Source organism: Oncorhynchus kisutch, linkage group LG10, assembly GCF_002021735.2.
Source record: "Oncorhynchus kisutch isolate 150728-3 linkage group LG10, Okis_V2, whole genome shotgun sequence".
In the NCBI taxonomy this organism is placed as follows: Eukaryota; Metazoa; Chordata; class Actinopteri; order Salmoniformes; family Salmonidae; genus Oncorhynchus; species Oncorhynchus kisutch.
The window spans coordinates 14,956,815-14,984,781 of NC_034183.2; the positions used below are offsets into that span (position 1 = coordinate 14,956,815).

The following is a 27,967-nucleotide window of genomic DNA, read 5'->3' on the forward strand; positions in this document are numbered from 1 at the left end:
GAAAAAGTTGACTGAAGTTGTGATCACTGGGTATGCTTCAGAATTTACTAAAATCAACAAGAACCTGCAAATTTATGTCCATGTGTCAATACTGGCTACTTGTGTCCCTAGATTAGATGAACTTTGTGCAGAGGGCTGGAATGAACATGAGACCCTCCTGGCTTGGACCCTAAACTGAGGGGGTAGGTGAGTAAGTGTAGATGATCAAAAAGCTGTCCCAAGTGGGTTTTGAGGCTCTGCCTGGCGCTACAACCTCCATCCTCCCAGTGTCCCAACACCTCTCTCAATAGACATTATGCTGGTACTGGTCACTCTATTCACAGTGGACAACAGTATAAAAACCTGCAGTCTTTATTAACAAATTGTCCAACTTCATCTGTACAGAACAAAAACCTAAACCAGGGAAATACGTTATTCTGTTACATCTCAAGTACATGGCATAATCAGAGATGAAAGCAAAGGACCTCCGTAAATTTAAACACATATTACAAAACATTTTTATCATCATCTTAAATCATGTTATAGTCATTGTTAAAGTTATCATTTCATTTCGACTTGATGAAAGCTTTTGACAGACAGAAATAACAGGAAGCAACAGTAGAACGACTCAACAGTATTTAATGCAGTCTGGATAGCACAAGAGAGGAGTGCTTGTAAAAAAAAAAAAAAAAAGCCATGAGATCTCTTCTAGGCGTCTGTTAGAAGGTTACCCCTCTCCCAAGTTGGGGTATAACCGCTTTGAGGGGTGCACATACACACCTTTGCTCAGTTTGAAGGGGTGTTAGGAGTGGGCCAGGGGCCTGTGGTATATGTATACACACACACTATGTACATACATGAAGGATCCCTATCTTACACACACACACACTTTATGTACATACATGAAGGAACACTATCTGGGATTGTCAGAGTAGGCACGCATTGACCAATCTACCTTTTGGATCATGACAGCAGAGTCCATTTTACAAGTCAAATTATCAACTGTTTTTACAAGCAAGGAAGGAAGGAAGGAAGAACTCACACCAATTCAAGAACAAGGCAATGACATAGTAGCAATAGGAGAAAAACTACTAAAATCCCATTTACATGACATGACAGTTTGTTTTGCGAAAATGATTGTTGAATCATCATCATGAAAATGCCTTTGAACTCTTCTCGTTGAGAGGGCTTTCCTCTGACTGGATTGGTTAAAGTTTAAGTCCCATCTGAATAAGTACTTTTGAGTAATAACTGAAACAAAAAATGGCAGCAGACAGAATTAATTCCTGCACTGAGGAAAGAAGCTCCTGGAGTGACAACGCCAAGCCCCCTCCACCACCACCCTCAGCTCCCAGGCTTCACTCGAAGGTGAAAGCCTTAGGCTATACAGGCAATGGAGTACCACAGTATGTGTCGTAATACCCATAAAACCTAGTGGTCAAACGAGGAAATGGTTCCAATTGTTTCCCAACCATTCATTTTTCTATTCAATTTTAGAAACACTGCTAATAAGGGCTGTGTTTCATGTAGGCTTACCTTGGCATGACGTTTTGATAACCATGTCAATCGGTCTCCGACAAGGTGACTTTTATCAACACAGTCGGCTCCATTTACTCTGATTAGAAAATGCTCATTAGCATAAAAGTAAACATGCAGAATTGCCAAAATGAGGCAACGGTAAAAAGCCCTGGATTAACTATCCAATGTTAACTAAATGTAGTAATGAACAAATTGGCTACTTTGCTTTAAATGGATAATTCTGTATATTGTCTTGTGCAAGATTTAAATTGACACAATACCTGTTAGCAAAGGTGTCAGCAGGCATTTGTAGTTTTGCATGATGTCTACTTTTATGCTATTTTGCATTTTCGAATCAGAGTAAATAGAGTCGAATATATTACTAAAAGTCACCTTGTCGGATTGAGATTTATATGGTTATCCAAACATCACTCCAGGGTAAGCCTACATGAAACACAGCCCTTATTTAAGTGTTTCTAAAAATCCCATGTGAAAAAAATAATTGAAACCATTTCCCTGTTTGACCACTAGGCTTTACGAGTATTTTGACACCACTGTGGGGCTCTGGAGAAAAGGCAACAAGAGAACATTCAAATCAAAAAAGGACTCAAACTTTGACCATTAGTAAACAAATAAATAAGGCTAGAACCAAACAATATACAGTACCAGTCAAATGTTTGGACACACCTCATTCAAGGATGTTTTTATTTTTTACTATTTTCTACATTGTAGAATAATAGTGAAGACATCAACTATGAAATAACACATATAGAATCATGTAGTAACCAAAAAAAGTGATTATTTGAGATTCTTCAATGTAGCCACCATTTGCCTTGACTGCTTTGCACACTTGGCATTCTCTCAACCAGTTTCATGAGGTAGTCACCTGGAATGCATTTCAATTAATAGGTGTGCTTTGCAGTCAAATTCCTGCAAAGAAACTACTACTAAAGGACACCAATAAGAAGAGGCTTCCTTGGGCCAAGAAACACGAGTAATGGACATTAGACAGGTGGAAATGTGTCCTTTGGCCTGTACAAATGTGAGATTTTTGGTGCCAAGCACTGTGTCCTTGTGAGATGCAGAGTAGGGGAACGGGTGTGCGGTTCCCACCGTGAAGCATGGAGGAAGTGTGATGGTGCTTCTCTGGTGACACTGTCAGTGATTTATTTAGAATTCAAGGCACATTTAACCAGCATGGCTACCACAGCATTATGCAGCGATACGCCATCCATTCTGGTTTGCGCTTAGTGGGACTATCAATTTGTTTTTCAACAGGACAATTACCAAACACCACCAGGATGTGTAAGGGCTATTTGACCAAGGAAAGTGATGGAGTGCTGTATCAGATGACCTAGCCTCCACAATCACCCGACCTCAACCCAATTGAGATCGTTTGGGATGAGTTGGACCAGAGTGAAGGAAAAGCACCCAACAAGTGCTCAGCATATGTGGGAACTCCTTCAAGACTGTTTGAAAAGCATTCCAGGTGAAGCTGGTTGAGAAAATGCCAAGAGAGTGCAACGCTGTCATCAAAGCAAAGGGTAGCTATTTGAAGAATCTCAAATATATAATTTGATTTGTTTAACACTTTTTTTTGGTTACTACACTTATTTCATAGTTGATGTCTTCACTATTATTCTACAACGTAGAAAATAGTCCAAATAAAGACAAATCCTTGAATGAGTATGTTTCCAAACGTTTGACTGGTACTCGTGCATATATAAAACTAAAATAACATAGAAATGTGCAATGGTTCCAGTATAATTTCAAACAAAAACTTCTCTATAAGCACTTGTCTTTATTTTTTTTGCATTGTTCTTGACCCCTTCTACCACCATCCTAACGCCACTAGATACCCTTGGCTTAAATCTGCTACATGGGAAGCTATGGAAATGTTAGTGTTCAAAATTAGACATATCTTCCTACACTGTCTGTCACCAGTGTTGTGTCCAATCAGACCACCTAGACCCAGCTCTCCAACTTTGAAACGCCCATTGTTAACTCTGAGTACCTTGAGAGAAATGTGTGAGACTACTTGCCTGGATGTCCAGCCATCTGGTCAATGCTAACCGTTTCTCTACCATACCACCCATTCGGTTAGCATTGGCACTGGAGCCATCTATGATACACTGCCAGGTCTGTCAGTGTAATCACAAATTGAGGAATCAATATTATTTATCATCAGTTATTATAAGTGTACAACTGATCTAATATACTGTAGGCTGTGTGACTCCTCTCCTATGCGGCTCAGTCGGTGGAGGACAGTTCCACCTGGCAGTCTCATGGCAAATCAGTGAATGTAATAAACACGGGCAACCTGAAGTCAGTCAACCCCCCCCCCCCCTCTCAGGAGAACAACAACAATGTAATAGAAAAACAGTTACCACTCCCATTTCACACACACACTGTCATTCTCACAACCACTCACACTAAAAGCAATGTATCAGTACTGAAATCATTGAAAGCCTCTCAGGAAGAACATAAGTATGGAAACATTCTTTCTGTCTCTCTCACATAACTCTTACTGTTTATTGTGAAACCACCTCCCCTTCTACCCCACTGACCCCACAGAAAACATCTGTAAAGAAATATTACCTCTAAATGAGATAAAGCAAAAAAAGAAAACCACTGCAAGAGAAACCAAAAGCAGAACCCAGAATTTTTGCTTATGCCCCATCGGGCAGGCCTAACTGGGCCGCCCGACGTACAGGTCTGTTAGCGTTAGCTGGTTAGCAGTGGAGCGATGGAGGACAAACAGGTGGCGGCAGCGTCCTTCTAGAAGTCTCCTGTATAACTTCAGAACATCAGTCAGACACTGGAGTGGAGATGGTGGAGGGGTTATGAGTCGGTCTCACAGTCGGGGCATGTCCACTCTCACACCAGTGAAACCAACTATTATAGGGTAGACTGGGTAATCTAGGCCCGCACCCTACGTGGCCCTCTGACAGCATGGCAATGATGACAGAAGCTCGAATGGCTGGCTCCCCCTAGAAGCCGGTCTCGGGGAGAGATGTGGAGGAGGCAGAAGAGGAGGATAAAAAGGAGATGGTTTGTACATAGAGCCAGGCTAAGGTCAGGGCAGCTGGGGCTATGTTGAGTGAGGGCCCTGTCCTGGTTCTGTGGCCCCTCTCTCTACCTGTCCTTCTGCTCCTGCATTAATCGCTTGGTCATGCGGCCACACAGCAGGCCAAACAGGAAGAGAATGCACACGCTCAGGCCAATCATAGCCAGGATGTAGGTCTTGGAGGGTGAGGTCATCACCTGCATGGCCAGGTCTGAGAAGCCTTCGGCCGGGGCCACCTTGGAGGGACATAGGGGGAGGGGAGCAGGTGTGGGTGTCAAAGTATGAAAAAGTAGAGATGGTTCAATGTGATATTGTGCAAGTTAAATCCTAGGCAATAAGAGGGTAGCAGCCACTGATAGCTCAATTCATGACAAAAAACATACACGCATTAAAAAGTGTGGTGGTGATGTTTGGTAGGTTCGCACTTGTTTTGAATGGACTCAGGTGTGAGTGTTAAGGCAAGCTAGTGACGTCTTGTTGGTATGTTTGTGCGTGAGTCTTGTTCACCTTGGCAGCGTAGCTCCACATGTCGATGCGGTCCTGCAGTCTCTTCTTACACTCTGGCTGCAGACGCACCCTCTTGTCCTGCAGAGCCTCCATCAGACAGGACATCTCTGACGAGAAACACAAGCAAAAAGGTAAGGCCATTCAGCACAGAGGAAAAGGCCTTACAGGGGACAGGGATGCATGTACAAATGTGCAGGTGGTGTGTGTACTACTCACGGCGTCCTCGTCCTGGTGGAATGGCAGCACACTGGTGCTTGATGTCCAGAGCGCAGGCCGTGTGGAGGACAGGGTCCACAAAGATGTCTGCTTTACTCTCCTTCAGAATGTTCAGAACCTCCTGCAGAGAGGTGGGGTGATAAGATAAATAAAAAGGATGTTTCTCAGACTCTTGGCTCTTAAGACAGCTGAACATTGTCAGTTTCTGTTTACCAAGAGGAGAGGGAAGAGAACAGAACCACCCACCTTCTTGCAGCCCTCCACTTTGATCTTGAGGAGGTTGACTTTAAGACACTCCTCTACTTGACCGGTCTGCTCCTGGGCCGCAGCCTCCTCTGGACACAGCCGAGAGATCTGACACGCAGAAGGGTAATGTATAACCACCATTTCTTAACTGTGTTACAAAGCGTGTATGTTTGTAATAGTCCTGGGGTGTATTCATTGTGACGATTCTGTAGCGAAATATTTCAACTGTTTCCTCCACACGGAAATTCAGGAAGGTCCCTCCCTATTTCGTTCCGTTTGGTTCTTAAAAACTGTATATGGTTTCCATTGCAAGACAATGAATGCACCTCTGTTTAGACCCAATCACCTCATCAGTGCAGTGAATCTGCAGCTGCGGGTCCAGTCTGTAGTCCAGAGCTGACTCCTGTAGGATCACTCTGATCTGGTCCTCACAGTCTGGAGACAGACGCTGTGGACACACATGTAAGAGAATGGTCTAAGTACACCCACATAGACAAACAGTACGTGTAACCTACCTACCAATCACTCAAACATGGTTGACTATACTGAACAAACATATAAACATGTCAAATGTGGGTCCCATGAGCTGAAATAAAAGATCCCAGAAATGTTCAATACCCACCAAAAGCATATTGCTCTCAAAAGTTATGCACAAACTGGTTTACATCCCTGTTAGTGAGCAGTTCTCCTTTGCTAAGATATGCCACACCTGTCAGGTGGATAGATTATCAAGAAGATGATTAAACAGCTACACCCTGTGCTGGGGACAAAAGGCCACTAAAATGTGATGTTTCGTCACACAACACAATGACACCGATGTCTCAAGTTGAGGGGGCGTGCAATTGGCATGCTGACTGCAGGAATGCCCACCAGAGCTGTAGATCGACAATTTAATGTTAATTTCTCTACCATAAGCTGCCTCTCCAATGTCGTTTTAGAGATATAGGCAGTACATTCACCCGGCCTCACAGCCGCAGACCACGTGTAACCACACCAGCCCAGGACCTCCACATCCTGCTTCTTCACCTGCAGGGTCATCTGAGACCAGCCAGCCGGACAGCAGATGAAACTGAGGAGTATTTCTGTCTGTAATAAAGCCCTTTTGTGGGGGAAAAACTCATTCTTATTGGCTGGGCCTGGCTTCCCAGTGGGTGGGCCTTGCTCCCAAGTGGTTGGGCCACCAATGGCTGCACCACTGCCCAGTCAGGTGAATTACATAGATTAGGGCCTAATGAATTCATTTCAATTGACTGATTTCCTTATATGAACTGTAACTCAGTAAAAATAGTTGAAATTGTTGAGTTAATATTTCTGCTCCGTATAAGGAGACCCAGTAAACATGTGTAGTCTAACCTGGTCTGCATATTTGAGTTTGAGGCAGGAGACAACCTGTCCCTCCAGCTCACTGTCTCCTGTAGCCTTGTTCAGGATGCTTTGGCAGAATTTAGGGATGTCAGCCTTACACGACTTCCTCAGCACTGGGTTCAACCTGTAGTCTGGACAGAACACAGATGACGACAGGGTAAACCATAGGGGTTAGATTGGGGAGACAGGGTGAGAACCATAGGGGTAGGGTAATACTACAGAGGTGTTTACTGTATGTTTGATGGAAGCCATAATCTCTACTCATATTGTGAGCTATAGTGTGTGTATATTCAGTATCCACCTGTATTCTGTGTGATCTGTCTCTTTGTGATCATCTGTTTACACTTGGGGTCCATCAGCTCGCTGTTCTTGTTCTGCTTCAGGCACTGCAGCATGTTCTTGGCATCAGCCTCAGTACAGAACCGCTGGCAGAGACAGACAACACTAGGACACTCAGAAACACAGATGAAGGCAGCGTAGCTGGTGAAACGTTGCTCTTCATTATCGATTAAATGTATTGCATCTATGCAGATTAAATACACAGACTGGGAGAGACCAACAGATAACAAGCCAGTCATCATGTCTGTCTGGGACAGTCTTAGTAGCAGCCAGGGACCTCTCCTTCAGAAAAGTATAATTACTCTGAAACGTAACTTCATACGGACAGCAATCATGGTTTGACTGAAGCACCTTTGAGCATAGCTACATTGTTGAAAAGTTCCTTACATTCCTTGCTTTGGGTCCTTGTGTTATGCATTCAGTGCTAAAATGACTCTGTGAAAAGTACATACCCGAATCATCTGCTTGCAGACCCTCATGAGTTGGAAGTCCAGCTCTGGGTCCATCATCTCTACCTCCTGCAGCTTGAACACCCTGTGGTGACAGCGCTGGGTCAGCTGCCTCTTGTTCTCCTTCAGACATTCTATCACCTATTACAAACGTCACAGTCATCAATAGTTGCCATCATCGTAATCAATAGTTATGAAAAATACTGTGTTTACTAAATGCTTTTTCAAGGCAAACAAACAGCTGTCAGTGGGCCTTACCTGGGCATTCCCGAAGGCCACGTTCTGGCACAGCCTCCCGATGTCCTGCTTACAGGAGTCGTAGAGCTCAGGCTCCAGACGGACATCCTCAGACATCTCCAGCTCCTCCACCCTCAGCTGCTTACGACACTTGACAGACACGCGCTGCTCCTTGACGTCCTGAAGAGTGTCGTTCCTCACCGTGGTGCTTAGACAGAGCACTACATCCACCCTAGAGAGACAGCAAGAGAGACAACATTTGGGTCCGTTTAAAGTTTGACTGTAGTTTGGTCAACTATGCCCAGGTTCTCTCTCAGACGAGACTCACTTCTTCTTGATGTTGGGGCAGAGTTTGAGCACATCCTCTTTGCAGGCCATCTTAAACTTGTAGGAGAAACGGAAGTCCTTAATCTGGACCTGAGAGGGAGAAGGGAAACGCAGAGAAATGGGAGTGAAGCAACTGTCAAAGTCGTAGGTTCAAATCTCACATACTATCAAACTGGATGAACTCACTGCACTGTAAGTTGCTTTGGATGAAAGCATTGGTTTAGAGGCATATTGTATGTTTCTCACTTCAATCTACACAATCATTTCAGATCGACACCAGTGTTAGGAGTTTATTTGGAATTGGGCGACAAACAGACTCACCAGTTGGAAATGTGTGACTCCCACGGCACACTTGTCGTTCATCTCCTTCTGGTGTTTGTTTTGCACCAGACACTCCATCAGATCCCCCGTGTCGATCTGGTTATCTGCCACCTCCTGGGAGAGAGAAGGGGAGAAATGGTCAGTTAAATCAGCTGATGGATCATTTTACATTCTTGACAGGAGAGATATCCCGGTCATTGTTAGTGGAGTTAAAATGGGGGTTGGTGGTATGAGAAACCCTGAGAGGGCACTCGGGGCTGTGGTAGAGGTAGGACTCACGTGACAGTGCGACTGGATGACTGGCTCACAGGCTCTCATCAGCAGGGTCTCAATCTGAATGTCCTGGTGGGAAAGAGAAGAACGCCCTTTTACCATGTGACCAACCATAGTTTACCACAGCCAGTTCTTCTTACAGAGCAGTCAGCAAGTCAGTCAGTCAACCAGTTAGTCAGCGTGTCCCTGGTACTCCCGTCTCTCTCACCTCAGACGCCAGTTCAGTCAGGTTGCCCACCACATCCCTGCACTCTGACACCAGCTCCTCTAGGTGGTCCTGTAGACACTCCAGTTCCTGGAACACAAAAAAAAGTCAAAGTCAAACTTTTTACACCCTGGTTGTGCAATTACTGTCCCCAATATGTACAGCCATATTCTATAGTAAAGGACTGTCTGCATCCAGCATTTTAAAGCAAAACCATCACGTCAGCAGTTACAGGCTACAATTCAATTAATGGATGAGATGGCAGACAGCAAGCGGTCTCCTCCAGTACCTGTCCAGACTCAGTCTTCTCACTGCACCACTTCCCCAGGTCAGTCATACAGCGTCTCTGCAGCTCGGGGTCCAGCTTCACATCCAGCGCCCTCTGGTGGAGGATACGCTGCACCTCCACTTTACAGTCCCGGGACAGCTAAAGAATATCAAAAGAACAGAACTCAACACTATTAAAAAAAAAACTCAGGATCTGGATCAATTCCATTTCAATCCAGTCAATTGGACATTCAGGAACTTCCTAAATTTACTGATTTGAAATGGAATTGAGGCCAACCCTGTTTAGGATGCAGGACAAGAAAACTAGACAGGAGCCCCCAAGACAGATCGGTGTCAACACTTATGGAAGGTCCCATCAGAATTATGTGTTTGCTTGTAGTGTACCTTCAGTATATTGAATGGGCAATCACAATAAATAATCCCACTGTTAACGTCACCAAATCAGCCATTCCAGTCAAATATTAAACATGGCCCAATGCAGATGTTATTATGTCAATATCAAATCATTTCTGGTAAAGACGATTTACTCAGAGAATTTAGCATGATAAGAGATTAGAATGTGATTACAGCCATGGTCAAAAAGTGGTCACTGCTCAAAAGAACTCGGACAATGCTCCATGAGCAGAACGGCACCAAAGTCGAGCGTCATCTGACAAGCTAACTAGTGCCTGCAGGTTCATGTGGGATAACATGGGCGTTTTATAAATTAAATCCACAGACTAAAATGCAAAAAAATTGCGCACACAGACACACAATTCATTTACAAAGCTAACAAACAGAATCAGAATGTACCCTCCCCCATTTTTGTTTTCCCTTTAAAATCACCATAGAAACAGGCCCCCTCAAAGTTGATTGACCAGGGTTTGAGGAATAGAAAGCCATGGATCTCGAGAAGAAAATGACAAAGGGTACCAAGTTGATTTTGATTGGTCCAAAGCGTGGAAACGCCTCCAAATGTTACCACCTCACAACGTTGAAATATGGAAGCGATACAACCAAGACCAGTGCAGTCTAAACTAGCAACGTTCACAACAAACAATCTTATTTAAATCAACACTGTACAAGCATATTGATGTTATAATATTGTAGAGAACAATTTAATGATTCACTGTATGTGATTCATACTGACATAGGCAAAAACAAAACTAGGTTTAGACACTAATTTAGTAGCACCCTCTTGAATTGGCCCGTATTTCACGTCATTCTAGAGCAAGAATTTTGCTAGGACTGTCTGGGAGTGGTTATTGGTAGACAGGTTTGGAACTCTGTTATTGATCTATTAACCAATTTACCGCCTGGTGATATCACCAGGCAAGTCGAAACTCACGCCAATCAGGCTGATGGGGTCTTGCGTAGATTGCATTTTCAACCAGCAACTACCAGGAAATAACACAGATTCCATTTTTTAACACTTTTACAGTGTTCGTTTCTGCAGGAAAACATAACTTTGACTGCACTGGGCCTTTAAGTTAGTCAGTCTCAAGACCATTTCCTGAGTTATAGTGATCGTTACATCACATAATCCCACTAATGATACCAATTCAACATGTAGAGGTGCATGCACTCATACTTTAAGTCGTTGGCTAAACAATTTCATCATCAAAAAAGTAATCGAATTGAAATTCTCCAACAAGTCAAATCTATAATATGCCCTCATTTTGACCAGAATCAACTTCGGGAATCAGAACCTAATCAAATCGTGATAATCATCACTAACAAAACACTGAACTTACAACGAAAACACATCTTCCTGTTTCATCCACTGCATTTCCCTTTTAAAAAGGACAACACCATCAGAATGTACTGAGGACAGATGCATTTCTAAAAAGGTCCTAGATCACGTCAGACAATATTTTGGTTTTCTGTGATAATTTGACATTTAGCTACATCTATATTCATGTTCCTCTACATTAGCCACTGATAGCTACGTTTTGTGCAGCGCACTGCGGTGAAATCAGTCCTACCCGCCGTCCCTGCTCCTCTGTGCGGTAGGCGTGGCGGTACAGACAGGAGAAGATGGCACCAGGTGGCATCATCTCACTTGTCTCGTTCCAGCCGTGGGCGTGGCACAGGCGGGAGGCATCGCCCTGGCACTTCTTATAGAGGATGGGGTCCAGTCTGGCAGACAGTAAGAGGAGTGTGTGTGAAGATTAAGCAAATACATTTATAACATCCTTTTACATCAGAAATTGTCAAAGTGATTTTACAGTAACCCGGCCTAGACCCAAAAGAACAAGCAAAAGCACAATGTGGGAAACCATACCAGGGCACACTGACCAGGCATACTAAAAACCCTTAATATGGAGTCTATCAGGCCCCTAATAGGCTTTGAATGTGTGAAGCATGTGAGAGAAAAATTACAAGACTGCTTAATATTGTTTATGCATTGAAAAGCTATGAGGAGTACTCTCTCATCCGTGTCTGTGGGGCTGAGTTGGGCCTCTGGAGCTTGAGCTGACAATCGAGTTGCAGCCTGACATTCCATAGACAACATGTGGTAGGTGTAACCGAGATAGCCTGGAGGAGTAGATGAAAACCCCTCATTGTTTCTAATCATCCTGGAATCTGGGAAACTAAACCGGGGTTGGGTTAAAACGGCACCAGGTGCAGATAACCATAAGATGAACCCAAGATGGCCGATCTGCCTGGGGGGGTGGAACCAGCCATGACTAAGCATTCTTAGTGTCAGCTATATGAGAAACAGGATTCCTCTGTAAAGGTTAAGCTCTCGGCAACACACTTGACCAGCCTCATTATTGCAATAATGAATCAATATTGAATAAAGATGATTGTTTGAAGAAATGAGTCTCTCACTTGATTAGAATATTCCACGACAAGCATCACCATAAACTAGTAGCATTGCTACTTACTTCCAGTCCCGTGCTATGAAGTACTGCAGTTCCAGCAGCCTGTGTTCACAGTCCTCCACCATCTTCTCGGTGTACAGGTGCTCCATCAGACAAGACAGGATCCTACACAAAAGCACATTGGAGCTTAACAATTCCACAGATATACAAAGTACTACATACAATTTGACATACAAATGTTCTGCTAGCTTTGTGTAAATCAAGCAGGAGAGAGGAACAATTTGGTGACTCACATGGGGTCTCCGTTGCGGATGTGTTTGCAGGCGGTCTGGATGACAGACTCACAAGCCTCGTTCAGGGCCCGGTCAATACGGTAGTCTGCCCCAGGATCAGCCTCCTGGATCAGGGTCTGGAGCTAAGAGAAAGAGCGAGAGACCCAAACCTTCAACAACCACTGTCTGGTAATGGGAGGGTTACACAGCTAGATGACTAGGCAAACTGCACGTGTATTAAAGCTTGACAGTGGTTCTCTTTTCTGTTTGACCTCAGTGGTGGAATGTCCTAAATATAACTCATTTTAAGATTTATTCCTGGTGATTTTACAGGCATTTTTTTTTTCCAACTACAAAAAATATATATATATATAAAAAAAATCTGAACACCACCCCCTTCCAGACCTCCCCCGCCCACCTTATACAGCACCACTCCTGGGGAGAACCCTGTGAACTCACAGCTTTCTGGCAGAGGTTGTCGATGGTGCCCATGTCTCCTCGGCCCACCCTCATGAGGCAGTGCAGGGTGCGTCCCTTGCGGTGGAGGCCGGAGCAGTGGGCCTCGATCTCCCCACGGCAGTGCAGCACGATCTCAGGGCTCAGAGAGAAGTCCTCCATCAACATCCTCCTGTAGTCTAACATCTCCCCCTGACACTCACCGCTCACCGTACGACCTGGAACACACACACACGTCAGGAAAAGTCACATAGGAACTACAAGTGGGGCACTAGAAAGGCATTTCATTAAGTGGAGAGAAAAACCCTCAATGTAACAGCAGTGTGACACCGTATGAGAGAAAGACTAATACAGATTGACAAAACAGGTTGACAGGGAGACACACATATAGATTAGGAAGAAGAGACAGCCAGCCTAACCTCTGTGTACGGCAGACTCCAGACAGAGCAGCAGGTAGGAGAGGCGTGCCTCGCGGGCGCGGGGCATATTGGTGTCCACGCTGCAGCGGTACTTCCTCAGGTCTGTCTTGCAGGCCTTGGCCAGGGAGTAGCTCACCTTGTAGTCCTGGGTAATCAGCTTCTGACGCGTGGTCAGGGCCTCTCTGCACTGTGGTGGTCAACCAAAAACACAGCTCTGGTCACAATCTCCATCTGACTCACTGACTAATAGAATGGAATTAAAGATATTCCCATTCAAGGGTGTTCTCTACATTTTAGACAACCATGCTGACAAAATGCCTTGCAATAACAGCATTATTCATATGGACAAATGACAAGTAGCAGAAAATGGATATTATTATTTTGGCGATGACTCCGTTCCAACCAGGCTGAAGAGCAGAACACGTACCTTTTCAGACATGGCCTCCTCAAACTTGTGGTTGAAGAGACACTTGTAGACTCTGCCCTCTCCGGCTGGAGTCTAGATATCAAAGAAAATAGAATTGTGATTCAATGATGAATTCATTTTCACATTCCCAAAGTTAGTGACAAAAACACCTTTGCAAGGAGCTTGGATTCAACTTGAATAAAAGTCAATGCATCTGACCCCCGAAACTCAACATTTTCCTCTAATGAAATGAGAGACAAGAAGTGAACAGGAAGAAGGTACTCACATTTTCACAGAAGCGCTCCCGGTCCTCCCGGCAGGAAAAGTAGAGGTATCTATCCAGGTGGAAGTCGTCTGAGGAGAGTTCGGCCACACGCATGATGGCCTTCTTACAGTCAGGCCTGATGGCATGGGCCCCGGGCTGCTCCTCTGCCTCCCTGACCAGACCCTTCTCCAGGCATGCTATCACCTCACCTTGGGAGTGCACGTCCTGAGGGACAGACAGGGTGGCATGGGGACAGTGAGATGGATATGTTCAAGTTGGCTACAGCACTGACGCGTCTCTGTGCGAGGCCAGGAGAAGTGTTAGCGCCCAGAGTTGCGTTTTGGATGCAATGTTTTTATCAAATATTTTATTTCAAAAGATTTATTTTAGCAATTTAATAGAACACACAACCATAAAACCAGCCAGAGAGGGGAGGAAATACACTAGTAAATACAGAGAAGTTAAATATTTTTACTTTTTTTGACGCTGAATTATTTATTTTTTAACTCAGCATCAGGAGTTATTGCAGTTGTGTTGCCCTGACAACTGGCTTCTGATTCCTGAAGGCATGGTCATTAATCATCCTGTAGAAAGGAATAATTCAGAGGATGCCAGGATGAAAATATAAATTGTTTAACACTGGGAGTTTCGGGAGCGTGGAAGCTAAATTTGTCATAAATCATGACTGAAGTAGCTAAGTTACTGACTGCAGTGAGCAGTAACTCAGGAGGACTCATAGCCAGGAAAACCACACTGGAGCTCAGAGCAGCACAGAGGCAGTAACTCAAGCCTGACTACATTATGCCCAAAGCAGGAAACCTCATGTAGTCATAAGCCATGGTGGAACACAAAGTGTCAAATAAAAAGGAAAACCAAACAAATTAGAAACCTGCACAAACAAAATGGGCATATCCTGCGCCTGTCCATGTTTGTTACCTCTAGAGACAGAGACCAATTCATACAAATCTAATTCTATATAAAGCCCTCATGACAAAATACTGATTTAAAAAGTGAGCAAGTGTTCCATCTTTACAGACGTGTAGGCTACTGAGTCGCCAGTGAAATGAGTTGAGAGTAGACAGTAAGAAGAGACAGGTGTGTATGACAGTTAGACAAGGTTAGATCTATGCCTATAGATGTGGTCCTCTATAAACTCAGCTGTTAAAGCATGGCCAGGATAGTGGGTTCAATTCCTGGGACCAAATGTATGTAAAGCGTCTGCTAAATAGCATGTACTCTGATATATCACAGAGCAATAACAGACAGGTGAGAGAAGGCCACGAGAGCAGTCACCTTCTCGCCGGTGGATATGCTGCCACAGTGCAGGCTGTTGATGTCCTCGCGACAATTGTCCATGAAGCCACAGATGAGGCGGTAGTCGCTGAACACGATGCTGGTCATCTTGGTGATGTACTGGTTGCACTGGTACTCCGTGATGTTGCCGCGGTGATCCACCAGGCAGGAAACCAGGTAGCCCTTTCCTCTCTCCTCCGCCGCACACTCTTTTATCTGAATGGAAGGAGAGGAAAATGATGGTTAGCATATGTCACAATATATCTTTCTTACACACTTAGTTTGCATGGGCATCAAAGGCCTGTGCATGTAGGGGTTAAGCCAAAACCAATCCATGATTAAAGAAATGGAAGAAACTACTATAGGCAAGCCACTTTTTCTGTAATTGAAGCTTTTCCAGTTAAGTGCGTGGGTGTGTTAGGCCTACTTCCAAACGGTGTGTTGGTACTAGGTGTTGCTAGGTGCCAGGGACAGTGCCAGTAGTAGCATGAGGACAGGACCTAGTAGCGGTAGGTAGCCTGATGGTTAGAGCATTGGGCCAGAAACCAAAAGGTCGCTAGTTCAAATCCCGAGTCGACAAGATGAACAATCTGTCAATGTGCCCTTGAGCAAGGCACTTAACCCTGGAGCAATTAGGGTTGCCGTTGATAATGGCTGACCCTGGACGCTCGCCGAGGGTGTCTCAGGGGGAGTTGGGATATGCAAAAAGCTAATTTCATTCATGTGTATAACACACTTGTACATATGTGAAACAGGACAAATAAGCAGATCTAATCATTATTATTACCTACAGTCAGATCCATAAAGCTCTGCCAGCTAGCTAGACAACTTACGTCGGAGATGGTGGTCTTGCACACCTCCACAGCCACAGACTCAAACTTGGGGTCAGTCGTCAGGTTCAGCTTGTAGTTCCACAGGAGCTGGAGAAAGAAGACATTAAACAAGTCTATTGATAGCTTAGAGAAAAACAGTACAGGTCCACTGTGAGTGGGAAATGCAAGCAGGGGTGTGATAGCAGGTCAGACCACAAGTGGGGCTAACAACGCTGTATTAAATCGTTATTCACATTCAGTTACACAAACTGAAAGGACAGTTTAATGATGTGAGGGAGGAAGTTCAAAACACTTACATGGTTGCAGTCAGCAGCGATCTCGGTTTCCTGGAGAGAAAAAAAAAGGGTCAAACTATGATCCGAACCGTAAAGAGAAGCAGAAACATGCTGGGCAGTGAGCAATTAAGAGCACAAGGCCAAACAAACAAACACAGTGATGCAGCACTTCGGTTGTCAGTTGGCGTAGAGAAGAGCTGAACACAACACTTAGCCACCAGTAAAATGTAATGACTCAACAACTTGTAGGGCTGTAGAAACATACAAGTGTCACCGGTCAATATCAGTCCCATTTTACTTTATACCGTTAGTGGGCCTGTGCTTAATATAGCTACTGTCTTGACTGAGCCCACCTCCTAAATTATCACAAGTCCATTGAGGAGAAGAGGAATGTTTGCATGCCTCTCCTTAACACCGCTCAGGCCAGGCTGACTGATGTTTGGCCTCCCTATGGGACCTGAGCCGCAGGAGACTGACTGTAAGCAATGCAGGCCTGTCCAACAAAGCACCAATTAGCGCTTTAGCGATAAAAACATCTATACAAAATGGCCTACTACAATCTACAGGAGGGCAGGGCCACATGTTAGCATTGGAAATAATGTCACTATTTGAATATCATGCATTTTTTCCCAGTCAAAATAAAATTACCTTGATTAAACTTTGGAACTGATTTGTAGTGCAACTTAGGAGAGAGGTGCCACTGATTGCTGCAGTTCGGGGGATGGGCAGAGGTCTGAGTGTGTTTGACGAGCGAGCATACGGACTCTTGCTAGCTAAACAAACTTGTAGATGCCATAGATCATCATCATATCTGGTAGTGCCCGTCTAATGCATCAAATCGATGCAAAGAAACTAGCTAAGATAGCCAGCTAGCTAGGCTAATTGAGGCTACTGTATTTTGCTATGCTTCCCATCCTTATCTACAGCAAATCCATTCAGATTCCACAGCCTACCTGGTGGTTGCTCGTTGTAGCGGACTCCTCATTTAGCTAACTTAATTCCGTAATGTTAATTCCATTTAGCTTTGATTAGAGATCTCCCACTTCACTTGCTACACATGGAGCCACTTTCTAGTGCCACCTTGATTGGCCGACAATAACACGCGTGAAACCCCTGTAGGCTACGGTAGGTTTTTATGGGGCGCAAGCCATGAAAACTACATTCAAATGTTTGTTTTATTGAATTAAGAATGTGAAATATCATTCTGTTTAGCAAAGTCAGTAATATTGATAAAGCCTTTTCCATTGATAAAATAGGCCAGGTTTTTTTTCTTACTCTTTGAAGTATTCGAATGCTAACGTCCGTTTGGATATTCGAATATCCGTGCCCCTCCCTAGTGAGTGATTACGCACACACACACCGGTTGCAAAGGGTCGGGAAACTTACCCGTACATTTCTAGAAATTTGCCATGGGAAGTTAAACCCGGGAATGTTGCTTTCATTTTTTTTTTTTTTAAAGGTTAGCTTATTAACAGTGAACCTTTTTCTGTGGGATACACAAGGCAATTCTAGGTCTTGTGGCATATTTTGGTTAAACAATCCCCAATTCAATGGAATTGCAAACCTTCTGCATGCACAGTGCTTTCTTCCATCACATGTACAGTTGATTCTCAAGATCTTGCACCCTAATGAGATACTATTGAGCTAAGGACTACATGCTTTCTGATAAGTTTTGATCACAATAATGGGTGGGGCGAATATAATTTATTACATTTTTTTGTTAACTAGTAATTAGTAGCCTACAGCAAAGTGTGTTTAAATAATTTCCAACTTCCTAACAATTTCTGCTAGTTAGTTTTTGCTACCATGTTGGTTTTAGCTTGCTTGAGCCTGCTAACTGAGTGTTAATTCACTTGTTTCCATACACGTTTTATTTTAAACCATTTATCTTACAAAGGAGTTGTTTAATCTAACTGCTTAACTATTTATCTGTACTTGGAATTGTATTTGTATTTTTTTTTTACTCATCTTTACAGGAAAATGCCACGGGCACTTTCTGATGTGTAGAGACATTTCACAACAGAAGGAAAATGTAGTTGGAAAAGCTGTGTACATTTGCAAATACTGTGCCAAATCATATGTGAATAACGCAACAAAGATGCAGAATCATCTGCTCTAAAGTTCCCTCAGAGCTCACAAGCTACCTCTGACAAAAGTGCCTCTACTTCTATTCGAGGTGAAAATTATGATGAATCAGACACCTTATCGATAGCAACAGCTCATGGTCCTCCTGGAATCAAGTTGACTCAATGGAGGAACGTAGTCAGAAATGCTGATCAATGTCTTGCTCGAGCTGTGTATGCAACTGGTTCACCCTTTGATGCTCACAGGCAATGTGTATTGAAGAGATTTCTGAATGTTCTTCGCCCAGCATACACCCCTCCAACCAGACATGCATTATCTACTCATTTGCTGGATACAGAGTTCAAGTGAAGGTCAAGCAAATCATAGAGAAAGCAGACTATTGCAATCATCTCTGATGGGTGGTCGAACGATTGTGGGCAAGGAATAATTAACGACATCATCTCCACCCCTCAACCAGTATTCTACAAGAGCACAGACACAAGGGACAACAGACACAGCAGTCTGTTGCAGATTGGCTGAAGGCAGTAATCAATGACCTTGGACCACAGAAGGTATATTTGCACTGGTGACAGAAAATGCTGCGAAAATGAAGGCTGCCTGGTATAAAGTGGAGGAGTCCTACCCTCATATTACACCCATTAGCTGTGCTGCTCATGCATTGCATCTGCTTCTCAAGGACATCATTGCACTGAAAACAATGGATACACTCTACAAGAAACAGTTAGGTATGTGAAGGGTTATCAAGTTATAGCAGCAAAGTGAGAAGAATAAGAGCACCACATTGAAGCTGCCCACCAACACCTGTTTTTTAATTTGTTATTTCACCTTTATTTAACCTGGTAGGCTAGTTGAGAACAAGTTCTCATTTACAACTGCAAACTGGCAAAGATAAAGCAAAGCAGTTTGACACATACAACATAGTTACACATGGAATAAACATAGTCAATAATATGGTAGGGGGGAAAAAAGTCTATATACAGTGTGTGCAAATAAGGTAAGATAAGGCAGTAAGGCAATAAATAGGCCATGGTGGTGAAGTAAGTATAATATAGCAATTAAACATTGGAGTGATCGATGTGCAAAAGATGAATGTGCAAGTAGAGATACTGGGGTGCAAAGGAGCAAGATAAATACAGTATGGGGATGAGGTAGATTGGATGGGGTATTTACAGATGGGCTATGTACAGGTGCAGTGATCTGTGAGCTGCTCTGACAGCTGGTGCTTAAAGCTAGTGAGGGAGATACGCGTCTCCAGCTTCAGTGATTTTTGCAGTTAGTTCCAGCCATTGGCAGCAGAGAACTGGAAGGAGAGGCAGCCAACGGAGGAATTAGCTTTGGGGGTGACCAGTGAAATATATCAGCTGGAGCACGTGCTACGAGTGGGTGCTGCTATGGTGACCAGTGAGCTGAGACAAGGCGAGGCTTTAACTAGCAGAGACTTGTAGATGACCTGGAGCCAGTTGGTTTGGCGACAAGTATGAAGCGAGGGCCAGCCAACGAGAGCGTACAGGTCACAGTGGTGGGTAGTATATGGGGCTTTGGTGACAAAACGGATGGCACTGTGATAGACTGCATCCAATTTGCTGAGTAAAGTGTTGGAGGCTATTTTGTAAATGACATGGCCGAAATCGAGGATGGTCAGTTTTACGAGGGTATGTTTGGCAGCATGAGTGAAGGATGCTTTGTTGCAATATAGGAAGCAACTAATTTCATTTTGGATTGGAGATGCTTAATGTGAGTCTGGAAGTAGAGTTTACAGTCTAACCAGACACCTAGGTATTTGTAGTTGTCCACATATTCTAAGTCAGAATGGTCCAGAGTAGGGATGCTGGACGGGCTGGGCAGAGATCGTTTGAAGAGCATGCATTTAGTTCTACTTGCATATAAGAGCAGTTGGAGGCCACAGAAGGAGAGTTGTATGGCATTGAAGCGCGTCTGGAGGTGTCCAAAGAAGGGCCAGAAGTATACAGAAAGGCGATGTCTGCGTAGAGGTGGATCAGAGAATCACCAGCAGCAAGAGCGACATTATTGATGTATACAGAGAAGAGAGTCGGCCTGAGAATTGAACCCTGTGACACCCCCATGGAGACTGCCAGAGGTCCGGACAACATGCCCTCCGATTTGACACACTGAACTCTATCAGAGAAGTAGTTGGTGAACCAGGTGAGGCAGTCATTTGAGAAACCAAACCAACTGCCTGTGTATATTGGTTCCTAACTTCCCTGAAAAGTTGCATATCGCGGCGGCTATTTGATGCTAATGCAGTACGCCACAGGATGGTTTTGTGCTGGTCTAGGGCAGTCAGGTCTGGAGTGAACCAAAGGCTATATCGGTTTCTGGTTCCACGGTTTTTGAATGGGGCATGCTTATTTAAGATGGTGAGGAAAGCACTTTTAAAGAATAACCAGGCATCCTCTATTGACAGGATGAGGTCAATATCCTTCCAGGATACCCGGGCAAGGTCGATTAGAAAGGCCTGCTCGCTGAAGTGTGTTTTAGGGAGCGTTTGACAGTGATGAGGGGTGGTCGTTTGACCACAGACCCATTACGGATGTAGGCAATGAGGCAGTGATCGCTGAGATCTTGGTTGAAGACAGCAGAGGTGTATTTGGAGGGCAAGTTGGTTAGGATGATAACTATGAGGGTGCCCGTGTTTATGGATTTGGGGTTGTACCTGGTAGGGTCATTGCTAATTTGTGTGAGATTGAGGGCATTAAGCTTAGATTGTAGGATGGCTGGGGAGTTAAGTATGTCCCAGTTTAGGTCACCTAGCAGCATGAGCTCTGAGGATATGGGGGGGGGGGGGGGGGGGTGATCAATTCACATATGGTGTCCCGGGCACAGCAGTGGTCAGATGGTGGTTTACAGCAAGCGGCAACGGTGAGAGACTTGTTTCTGGAGAGGTGGATTTAAAAGAAGAAGTTCAAATTGTTTGGGTACAGAGCTTGATAGTAAGACAGCCTGCAGGGTTCTAACTCCGCCCCCTTTCACAGTTCTATCTTGTCGGAAAATGTTATAGTTAGGGATGGACATTTCAGGGTTTTTGTTAGTCTTCCTAAGCTAGGATTCAGACACGGCTAGGACATCCGGGTTGGCAGAGTGTGCTAAAGCAGTGAATAAAACAAACTTAGGGAGGAGCTAGTGTTCTTCTAATGTTAACATGCATGAAACCAAGGCTTTTATGGTTACAGAAGTCAACAAATGAGAGCACCTGGGAAATAGGAGTGGAGCTAGGCATTGCAGGGCCTAGATTTACCTCTACATCACCAGAGGAACAGAAGGATAAGGGTACGGCTAAAGGCTATAAGAACTGGTCGTCTAGTACGTTTAGAACAGAGAGTGAAAGGAGCAGGTTTCTGGGCGCGATAGAATAGATTCAAGGCATAATGTACAGACAAAGGTAAGGTAGGATGTGAATACAGTGGAGGTAAACCTAGGCATTGAGTGACGATGAGAGAAATATTGTCTCTAGAAATATCATGTGTGGAAGTTGGAACTAAAGGGTTAGCTAAGGCATACTGAACAGGGCGAGAGGTTCTACAGTGAAATACAATCACTAACCAGAACAGCAATGGACAAGGCATATTGACATTAGGGAGAGGCATGCGTAGCCGAGACAGCTCGCGGGACGGGGCTAGCAGAAGGGCCTTAGAGGTACGTCGCGATGGAAGAAGTCTTTTAGCCTCCTCGGCAGACCAGTCATGATAGATTAGTGTTCTGTGTATTAAAGGGGGTCCAGTCCAATTGGTAGAATGCGTATAGTGGCCCAAGAAATTGGCCGATGGATCTCCTCAGCTAACAGTCCAATATGCTCTAGACAGCTAGCGGGCTGCGGCTATCAGGCGGGCATTCAGGGGACGTCGCAACGTTGTAGCCGGTTGAAGAACCCCCTCGGGCAGATAACGTCGGTAGTCCAGTCGTGAAGGATCATTGGGGCTCCGAACCGGCAGTAAAAGGGGTCCAGGCCAATATGCAAAATAGGTATTGTAGCCCTTCTGTTGGGGTTCCGGTTCAAAAGTAAAGAAAGATACTTTAGAAAAAAGCAGATCCACACCACATTGGGTGAGGTGGGTTGCAGGAGAGTATTCTGAAGTTCAGGTTTAGAAAAATATATACATGCGGGGGAAAAAATATACATACGACGAGGACAAAGACATCTGACTGCGATGCCATCTTGGATAGAGTTCTATCCGTTGGGGTGGTGTCGTCATCATGTTTGACTGTCTCCTGGAGGGGAAGGAGTCTCTCCAAGAAATGGTCATAATCACAGTATGCCGATATGGACAGCCCCATCAAGAGGATCCTCCTGGATGATGTATTTTGGGAGAGAGTGGTAAGCAGCCTGAAACCTATAGCAGTAGCCATTGCACAAATTGAGGGAGACAATGCCATCCTGTCTGATGTTCAGACTCTGCTTGCAGATGTAAGAGAAGAAATCCGTACTGCCCTGCTCACTTTACTGTTGCTCCAAGCAGAGGAAACTGCAGTTCTGAAATACATCAAAAAGTGTAAAGTCTTCTGCCTGAAGCCCATACACGCCGCAGCGTACATGTTGGACCCCATGTGTGCTGGCAAGAGCATCCTGTCTGGTGCAGAGATCAACAAGGCTTATGGTGTAATCACTACCATGTCTCGCCACCTTGGCCTGGATGAGGGCCATGTTGCCCAAACCTAAAGTTATAAGCAGCCAGCTAGCTTCATCTGGCTAGTGAGGCTCGACCGGATCGGGTGATGTGTTATTATGGCTTGCTTCACAAGGATTAAGCACAATAGTGGAATTTGCAGCTTCACTTCTGACCCACTGGGAATGGGATGAAAGAAATAAAAGCTGAAATAAATAATTCTCTACTATTATTCTGACATTTCACATTCTTAAAATCAAGTGGTGATCCTAACTGACCTAAGACAGGGAATTTTTACTAGGAATAAATGTCAGGAATTGTGAACAATTGAGGCGTATTTAAACTTCCGACTTCAACTGTATATAAATATGCAACACATTGTGTTGTTAAATAACTCAAAAATGTATATAAACTTTATTGATCTTAAATGTCCCTGTTACATGCGTATAGATTTTTACTTTAGAAATGTGTCTGATGGAAGACGTTTTATGATGTCATCTTTAAAAAAATACATGAGACCATGAGAAATACATTTAAAATACATGAGACAAGACGATTTCCCTACATTTACATTTCAGTCATTTAACACACGCTCTCATTGACATAGAGGAGCACTTAAAAAGTTAAGTGCCTTGCTCAAGGGCACATAGATGATTCACATAGTGGGCTCAGGTATTCAAACCAGCGACCTTTTGGTTACTGGCCCAATGCTCTTAACCGCTAGGTATACTGCAGCGCAGTTTGCTTGATCTGAGTTTTTTGAACATCTCATGTCAGCTGCTGGAATTCCCAAAATGCAACATGTCAAATCTTTTGCTAAAGTCTTGCAACAAGAGATCCACTACGCTAACACTCGTTCAGTCAAGCAGCTAGCTAACCTAGCTTGCTTATATTTCTCTGACAAGTCAAAGTGTGCCCTGTCTCTGGTGCATACATATTTCATGAAACAATACCCTGATACACGTGGCAACTTTGTTTCATTATGTCATTGTAAAGAGGCACTGTTACTGTGGCAACAGTCTGATCTGAATGCCAGGTCTTCAGTCAGTTGATCTCCATCAAAACATTCTAAAATTGGCTAGTTTTGTCTTGTTGAGTCTTATGTCGTCTGTTGTATCTGAACTGGGCATTAGGCATATCCTTGACCTCAGAAACCATGAAAGTAGTGCACGCCTGCACAGGTTTTGAGCTTATGTGAATTTGAAAACTGAGCAGTTTAATAAAATTAGCCTACATCAAGCAGAGGGGAAAACTGCTGTGTTGTACAGATTTCCTTGCAGTGTGCAATGAAATGTCATCAATATTTCCCCACGGGTGACTAAGGCTGGACGAGTGGACGACAATGTTTAGGCATTTTTGCTGTAAACAAAACAGCAGTTGGCAGGATAAATGAAAATCTAGTGTTAGTTGGACAAGCCTTTTGCAATAAAAACAACACTTGTTATTACCAAATCTAAGACCTTACAATGCATTTTTAGCTCTATTGAGACTATGAATAGCAAACAACAAAAAATCCCCCCCGAGAGAAATTGTCAAAATGCCTCAAATTTACCCTGAGGGGTTTTCTATGACGCAAGCTAGATCTACTTAGGGTTTTCAAATCAAATCTTATTGGTCACATACATATATTTAGCAATGTTATTGTGGATGTATTGTGTGTTCCTAGTTCCAACAGTGCAGTAGTATCTAACAATTCGCAACAATACACATATCTAAAAGTTAAATGGAATTTAGCAATATATAAATATTAGGACGAGCAATGTCAGAGTAGCATCGACTGAAACACAGTAGAAGAGAATACAGTATATACACATATGAAATGAGTAAAGCAGTATGTAAACATTATTAAAGTGACTAGTGTTCCATTATTAAAGTGACCTGTGATTCCATGTCTGTCTATATAGGGCAGCAGCCACTAAGGTGCAGGGTTGAGTAACCGGTGGTAGCCAGCCCTTCCAAAGCTAGCTAGCTTCACATCTAGTTCAGGCTTTATCCGTACTACGACAGTGGATATGGCTCATCCGCCTGTAGCAAACTCTAGCAGGCTTGTAACTGTGCGTGCATGTCGCACATGGCTAGTCGAATGCCAAACTCTTCTTTGATCCATGGCCAAGTTAGTGCCACATTGTCATTTGTGCCAAAATCAAAAATGAAAAGTTCTTAAATTAGGTCTAGGCTTTTAGAAATGTCTCTATTTCATTACTTATCTTTAATGCTGTCTTTGGTGTGCTTATCGCTCCCATCTGTGAAACAGGTTGTTGTCATAGACATAATCCATAGTAGGGTTTTGTAACCTCTAACCCTGGCAATTTGACAATTAAACCCACTGGGTGCAATGGCAGCCAGTCTTAACTTGAATGGGAACTGCCATATATGGATTTTACAGTATGTCTATGGTTGATTGCAGCTGTCTGTTTGCCTTTCACACATTTCTGAATCCAATAGTGCAAAAGCAAATGCTGTTATTTCTAAAATGTGTTGTGATAAGAAATTTGGTATTTTAACATTAAATGTTTTATTCATCAAGTGTTTTAATCTGTTGTCTTACTCAAATGAAGGAGATGATCTTTGCAAGGTTAGGCCCATTGATTTCATTGGTCCTCAACTCATGGCTTAGATACTTCATTCAGGGTTAATGGAGTCCTAAGTTCGCCTGCTCCGGAGCAGGTTAGTTCTGAAGGATTCGTTGCTATAGAAATTTTCCTGGCTAAAAGGTGAGCCACTTTCATGGTACCGGTTACCCTGAGTTGAACTCAGAGTTGACCAAAGTTACATCGCCAACACCTCTGACTGCGTTTGTGTTATAGGGCTTTGAAGCTGAAGACGTGTTTCAAAATTCCAAACCAGAACTTTCAGAACTAAACGAGTCAATCCACAAAGCCTGAAAGTAAAGCCACACTGCCATGGCCTCCTCCCTACTCTGTGAATGGACCACGTCAACAAAACCACAACTACCAGGGAGGCTGACAGTGAGAGGAGTAGCCTGGAGACAGGCAAAATGCTGTGTGCCTCAAAAACAACCCACAGCCAAGAGAGCATGACTCTCCAGCCTCCTCAATGAACAGGCCACTGAAATAGGCCTCAACATCTGGTGAAAATAAATTAAATAATACATTTCACAATGAAGAGGACTGAGATGAGAGAAACTACCTGTCATTAATATTAGACAAGCTCCTTGAGGCTCAGGTGCTTATACAAATCTGCCTTCTGCAAACACCGGATTTGGACTGAACCAATACATGGGCTTGAGGAACGATGAACATGACCTCCTCTGATGTCCAGGATCCGTCAATTCAAATCCCAGCTCTGCAAATGTTGTGAAAATAAGTTCAGTACTCACCAAAATATGGAGTTTTGCAGAGCAACTATCGCCATTACAGTCGTTACACAAGGCTGTAATACCGTTAAGTTTGCAGAGCTGGCTAATGGGATCCTGGGCGTCAGAGGAGATCTCGTAATATTAATTGTCTCCTCAAGACCAGGTTGTACTGGTTCAGATTAGGATAGAGTCTCACCTCTAGCTTTCTGGCCCTAGGCAGGGGTGGTCTCTCAGATTACTGTAGATATTGCCTTTTCCCAAACCTATCCATAACTATTGGCTGGAAGCTTAAAAACCGTCACTGAATCTCCTCCTACATCCGCCTATTCTTCCTCTGAACAGGACATTGATGTAAATGTTGGCTCTGATAGACAGTAAATGCGTGAGACATTATTCCCAACATATCGTTAAAGGATCAAGCTAGCCATTGCTAATTTAGCAATGCCAATGGTCATAGCTTGGCACATCTGTAGATATTAGCTAGGTGACTAGGTAATTAACGTTAGTTCACGTTAAGTGAAGACTTCACTTTACTAGTTAACACCGTCCTAAATGGCTGGTAAAAAAAAAAAACATGCAGTATTTTCAGTAGTTATGAAATGATAAAGTTCTCGAAGCATATGGAATAATAAATGACCATACTTTCTTTACATCTTTCTGCACCCAAGTAGCTAGCAGGCTAAAAGTTAGCATCGGATAGCTAACGATAACGTTATAGCTTGAGTAAAGCCCACACCCAAGCTCTGGACACAATATCGCTCACTCCACCATACCTCTTTCCTATCCTGGAGGCACTCAAGCACAGCCAGGTTATTGTTCCAGGAATGTTTTTGACAAAGCCTGGTCAAGTCCTCCCGACAAGCCCCCTCTTCGGCCAGCTTCCAGCCGCTGGTGCGTCTACGAGGTGGCGAGGCCGCGACGACTGGAGAACCTCCATTTACAGCAGCCGGAACTGCGGCTTGATTTTGAGCCTGGATATTAACCCTAACTGCAGTATTGGCGATTACACTGTTCGCAGATTTCTGTCCTCGAATGGGATGCATATACAAAAAGACAGACATCAAAAGCAGAAGAGGAACACGTCTACAAGCCGCCATCTTCGGATAACTAGCTAGCTTGGATTGCTAGCTGCAAATTATGACTACAGTGGGATGGGACGTTTTCGTGCATACGTCGGCGTGTGCGTTGTTGGCAACCTCAAGTCATAGAGCTACATTTTCTAGACTGAACATCTAATTGAGAACATTGATATGGTCCGACTCGTTAGTTTCTCTGTATCACAATCACCCCTTTAACTTGCAATAAACACAAGTAGATTTAGTTTTGGACTCTAGACGGCTGCGTTTACACTGGAAACCAAATTCTGATATTGTTCCCACTAATTTATATTTTGTCCACAGATCTTTTCATGTACGCTCTTTTTCAGCTGATCTGATTGGCCAACAAACCAATTAGTGGAAACAGATCAGAATTGAGCTGCCTGTGTAAATTCGCTATCGCAATGGGGAAATCTAGCACTTTTGTTTCTATAATCTGACTTCTTATCTGCTTTCATTTGTTCCTGACATAACCCATGAT

At 43.8% G+C, this 27,967-nt stretch overlaps 1 protein-coding gene across 2 annotated transcripts; it reads right to left on the reverse strand.

The window, feature by feature from the left end:
* Nucleotides 1-335: 335 nt before the first annotated feature.
* Nucleotides 336-27,574, reverse strand: LOC109897803 (Golgi apparatus protein 1). Of its 2 annotated transcripts, none has more exons than XM_020492377.2 (25): nt 27,163-27,574; nt 16,385-16,414; nt 16,089-16,175; nt 15,256-15,471; nt 13,984-14,187; nt 13,719-13,790; nt 13,292-13,478; nt 12,876-13,090; nt 12,438-12,559; nt 12,208-12,309; nt 11,302-11,455; nt 9,339-9,476; nt 9,053-9,139; nt 8,851-8,913; nt 8,572-8,685; nt 8,252-8,340; nt 7,945-8,155; nt 7,690-7,827; nt 7,200-7,323; nt 6,887-7,029; nt 5,880-5,981; nt 5,534-5,641; nt 5,288-5,408; nt 5,072-5,178; nt 336-4,800 (listed from the first exon to the last, which is right to left on the reverse strand). In XM_020492377.2, exons 1-25 carry the CDS (start codon nt 27,484-27,486, stop codon nt 4,633-4,635), a joined length of 3,426 nt encoding a protein of 1,141 aa, XP_020347966.1. In that variant the 5' UTR covers nt 27,487-27,574; the 3' UTR covers nt 336-4,632. The 2 variants fall into 2 exon arrangements, with proteins under 2 accessions (XP_020347966.1, XP_031689044.1); XM_031833184.1 differs by lacking the exon at nt 27,163-27,574 and adding an exon at nt 17,317-17,478.
* Between the last annotated feature and the right edge of the window lie 393 nt (nt 27,575-27,967).

Bases quoted from the DNA above. Each gene is read 5' to 3' on its own strand.
- LOC109897803 (XM_020492377.2), bottom strand. From the start codon at position 27,486: ATGGCGGCTTGTAGACGTGTTCCTCTTCTGCTTTTGATGTCTGTCTTT. The intron at 16,415-27,162 runs GTATGGTGGAGT...TTTTCTCTCCAG, and splicing joins GCCTCCAGGATAGGAAAGAG to GAAACCGAGATCGCTGCTGA. The intron at 5,642-5,879 runs GTGATTGGGTCT...TCTGCGTGTCAG, and splicing joins AGATTCACTGCACTGATGAG to ATCTCTCGGCTGTGTCCAGA.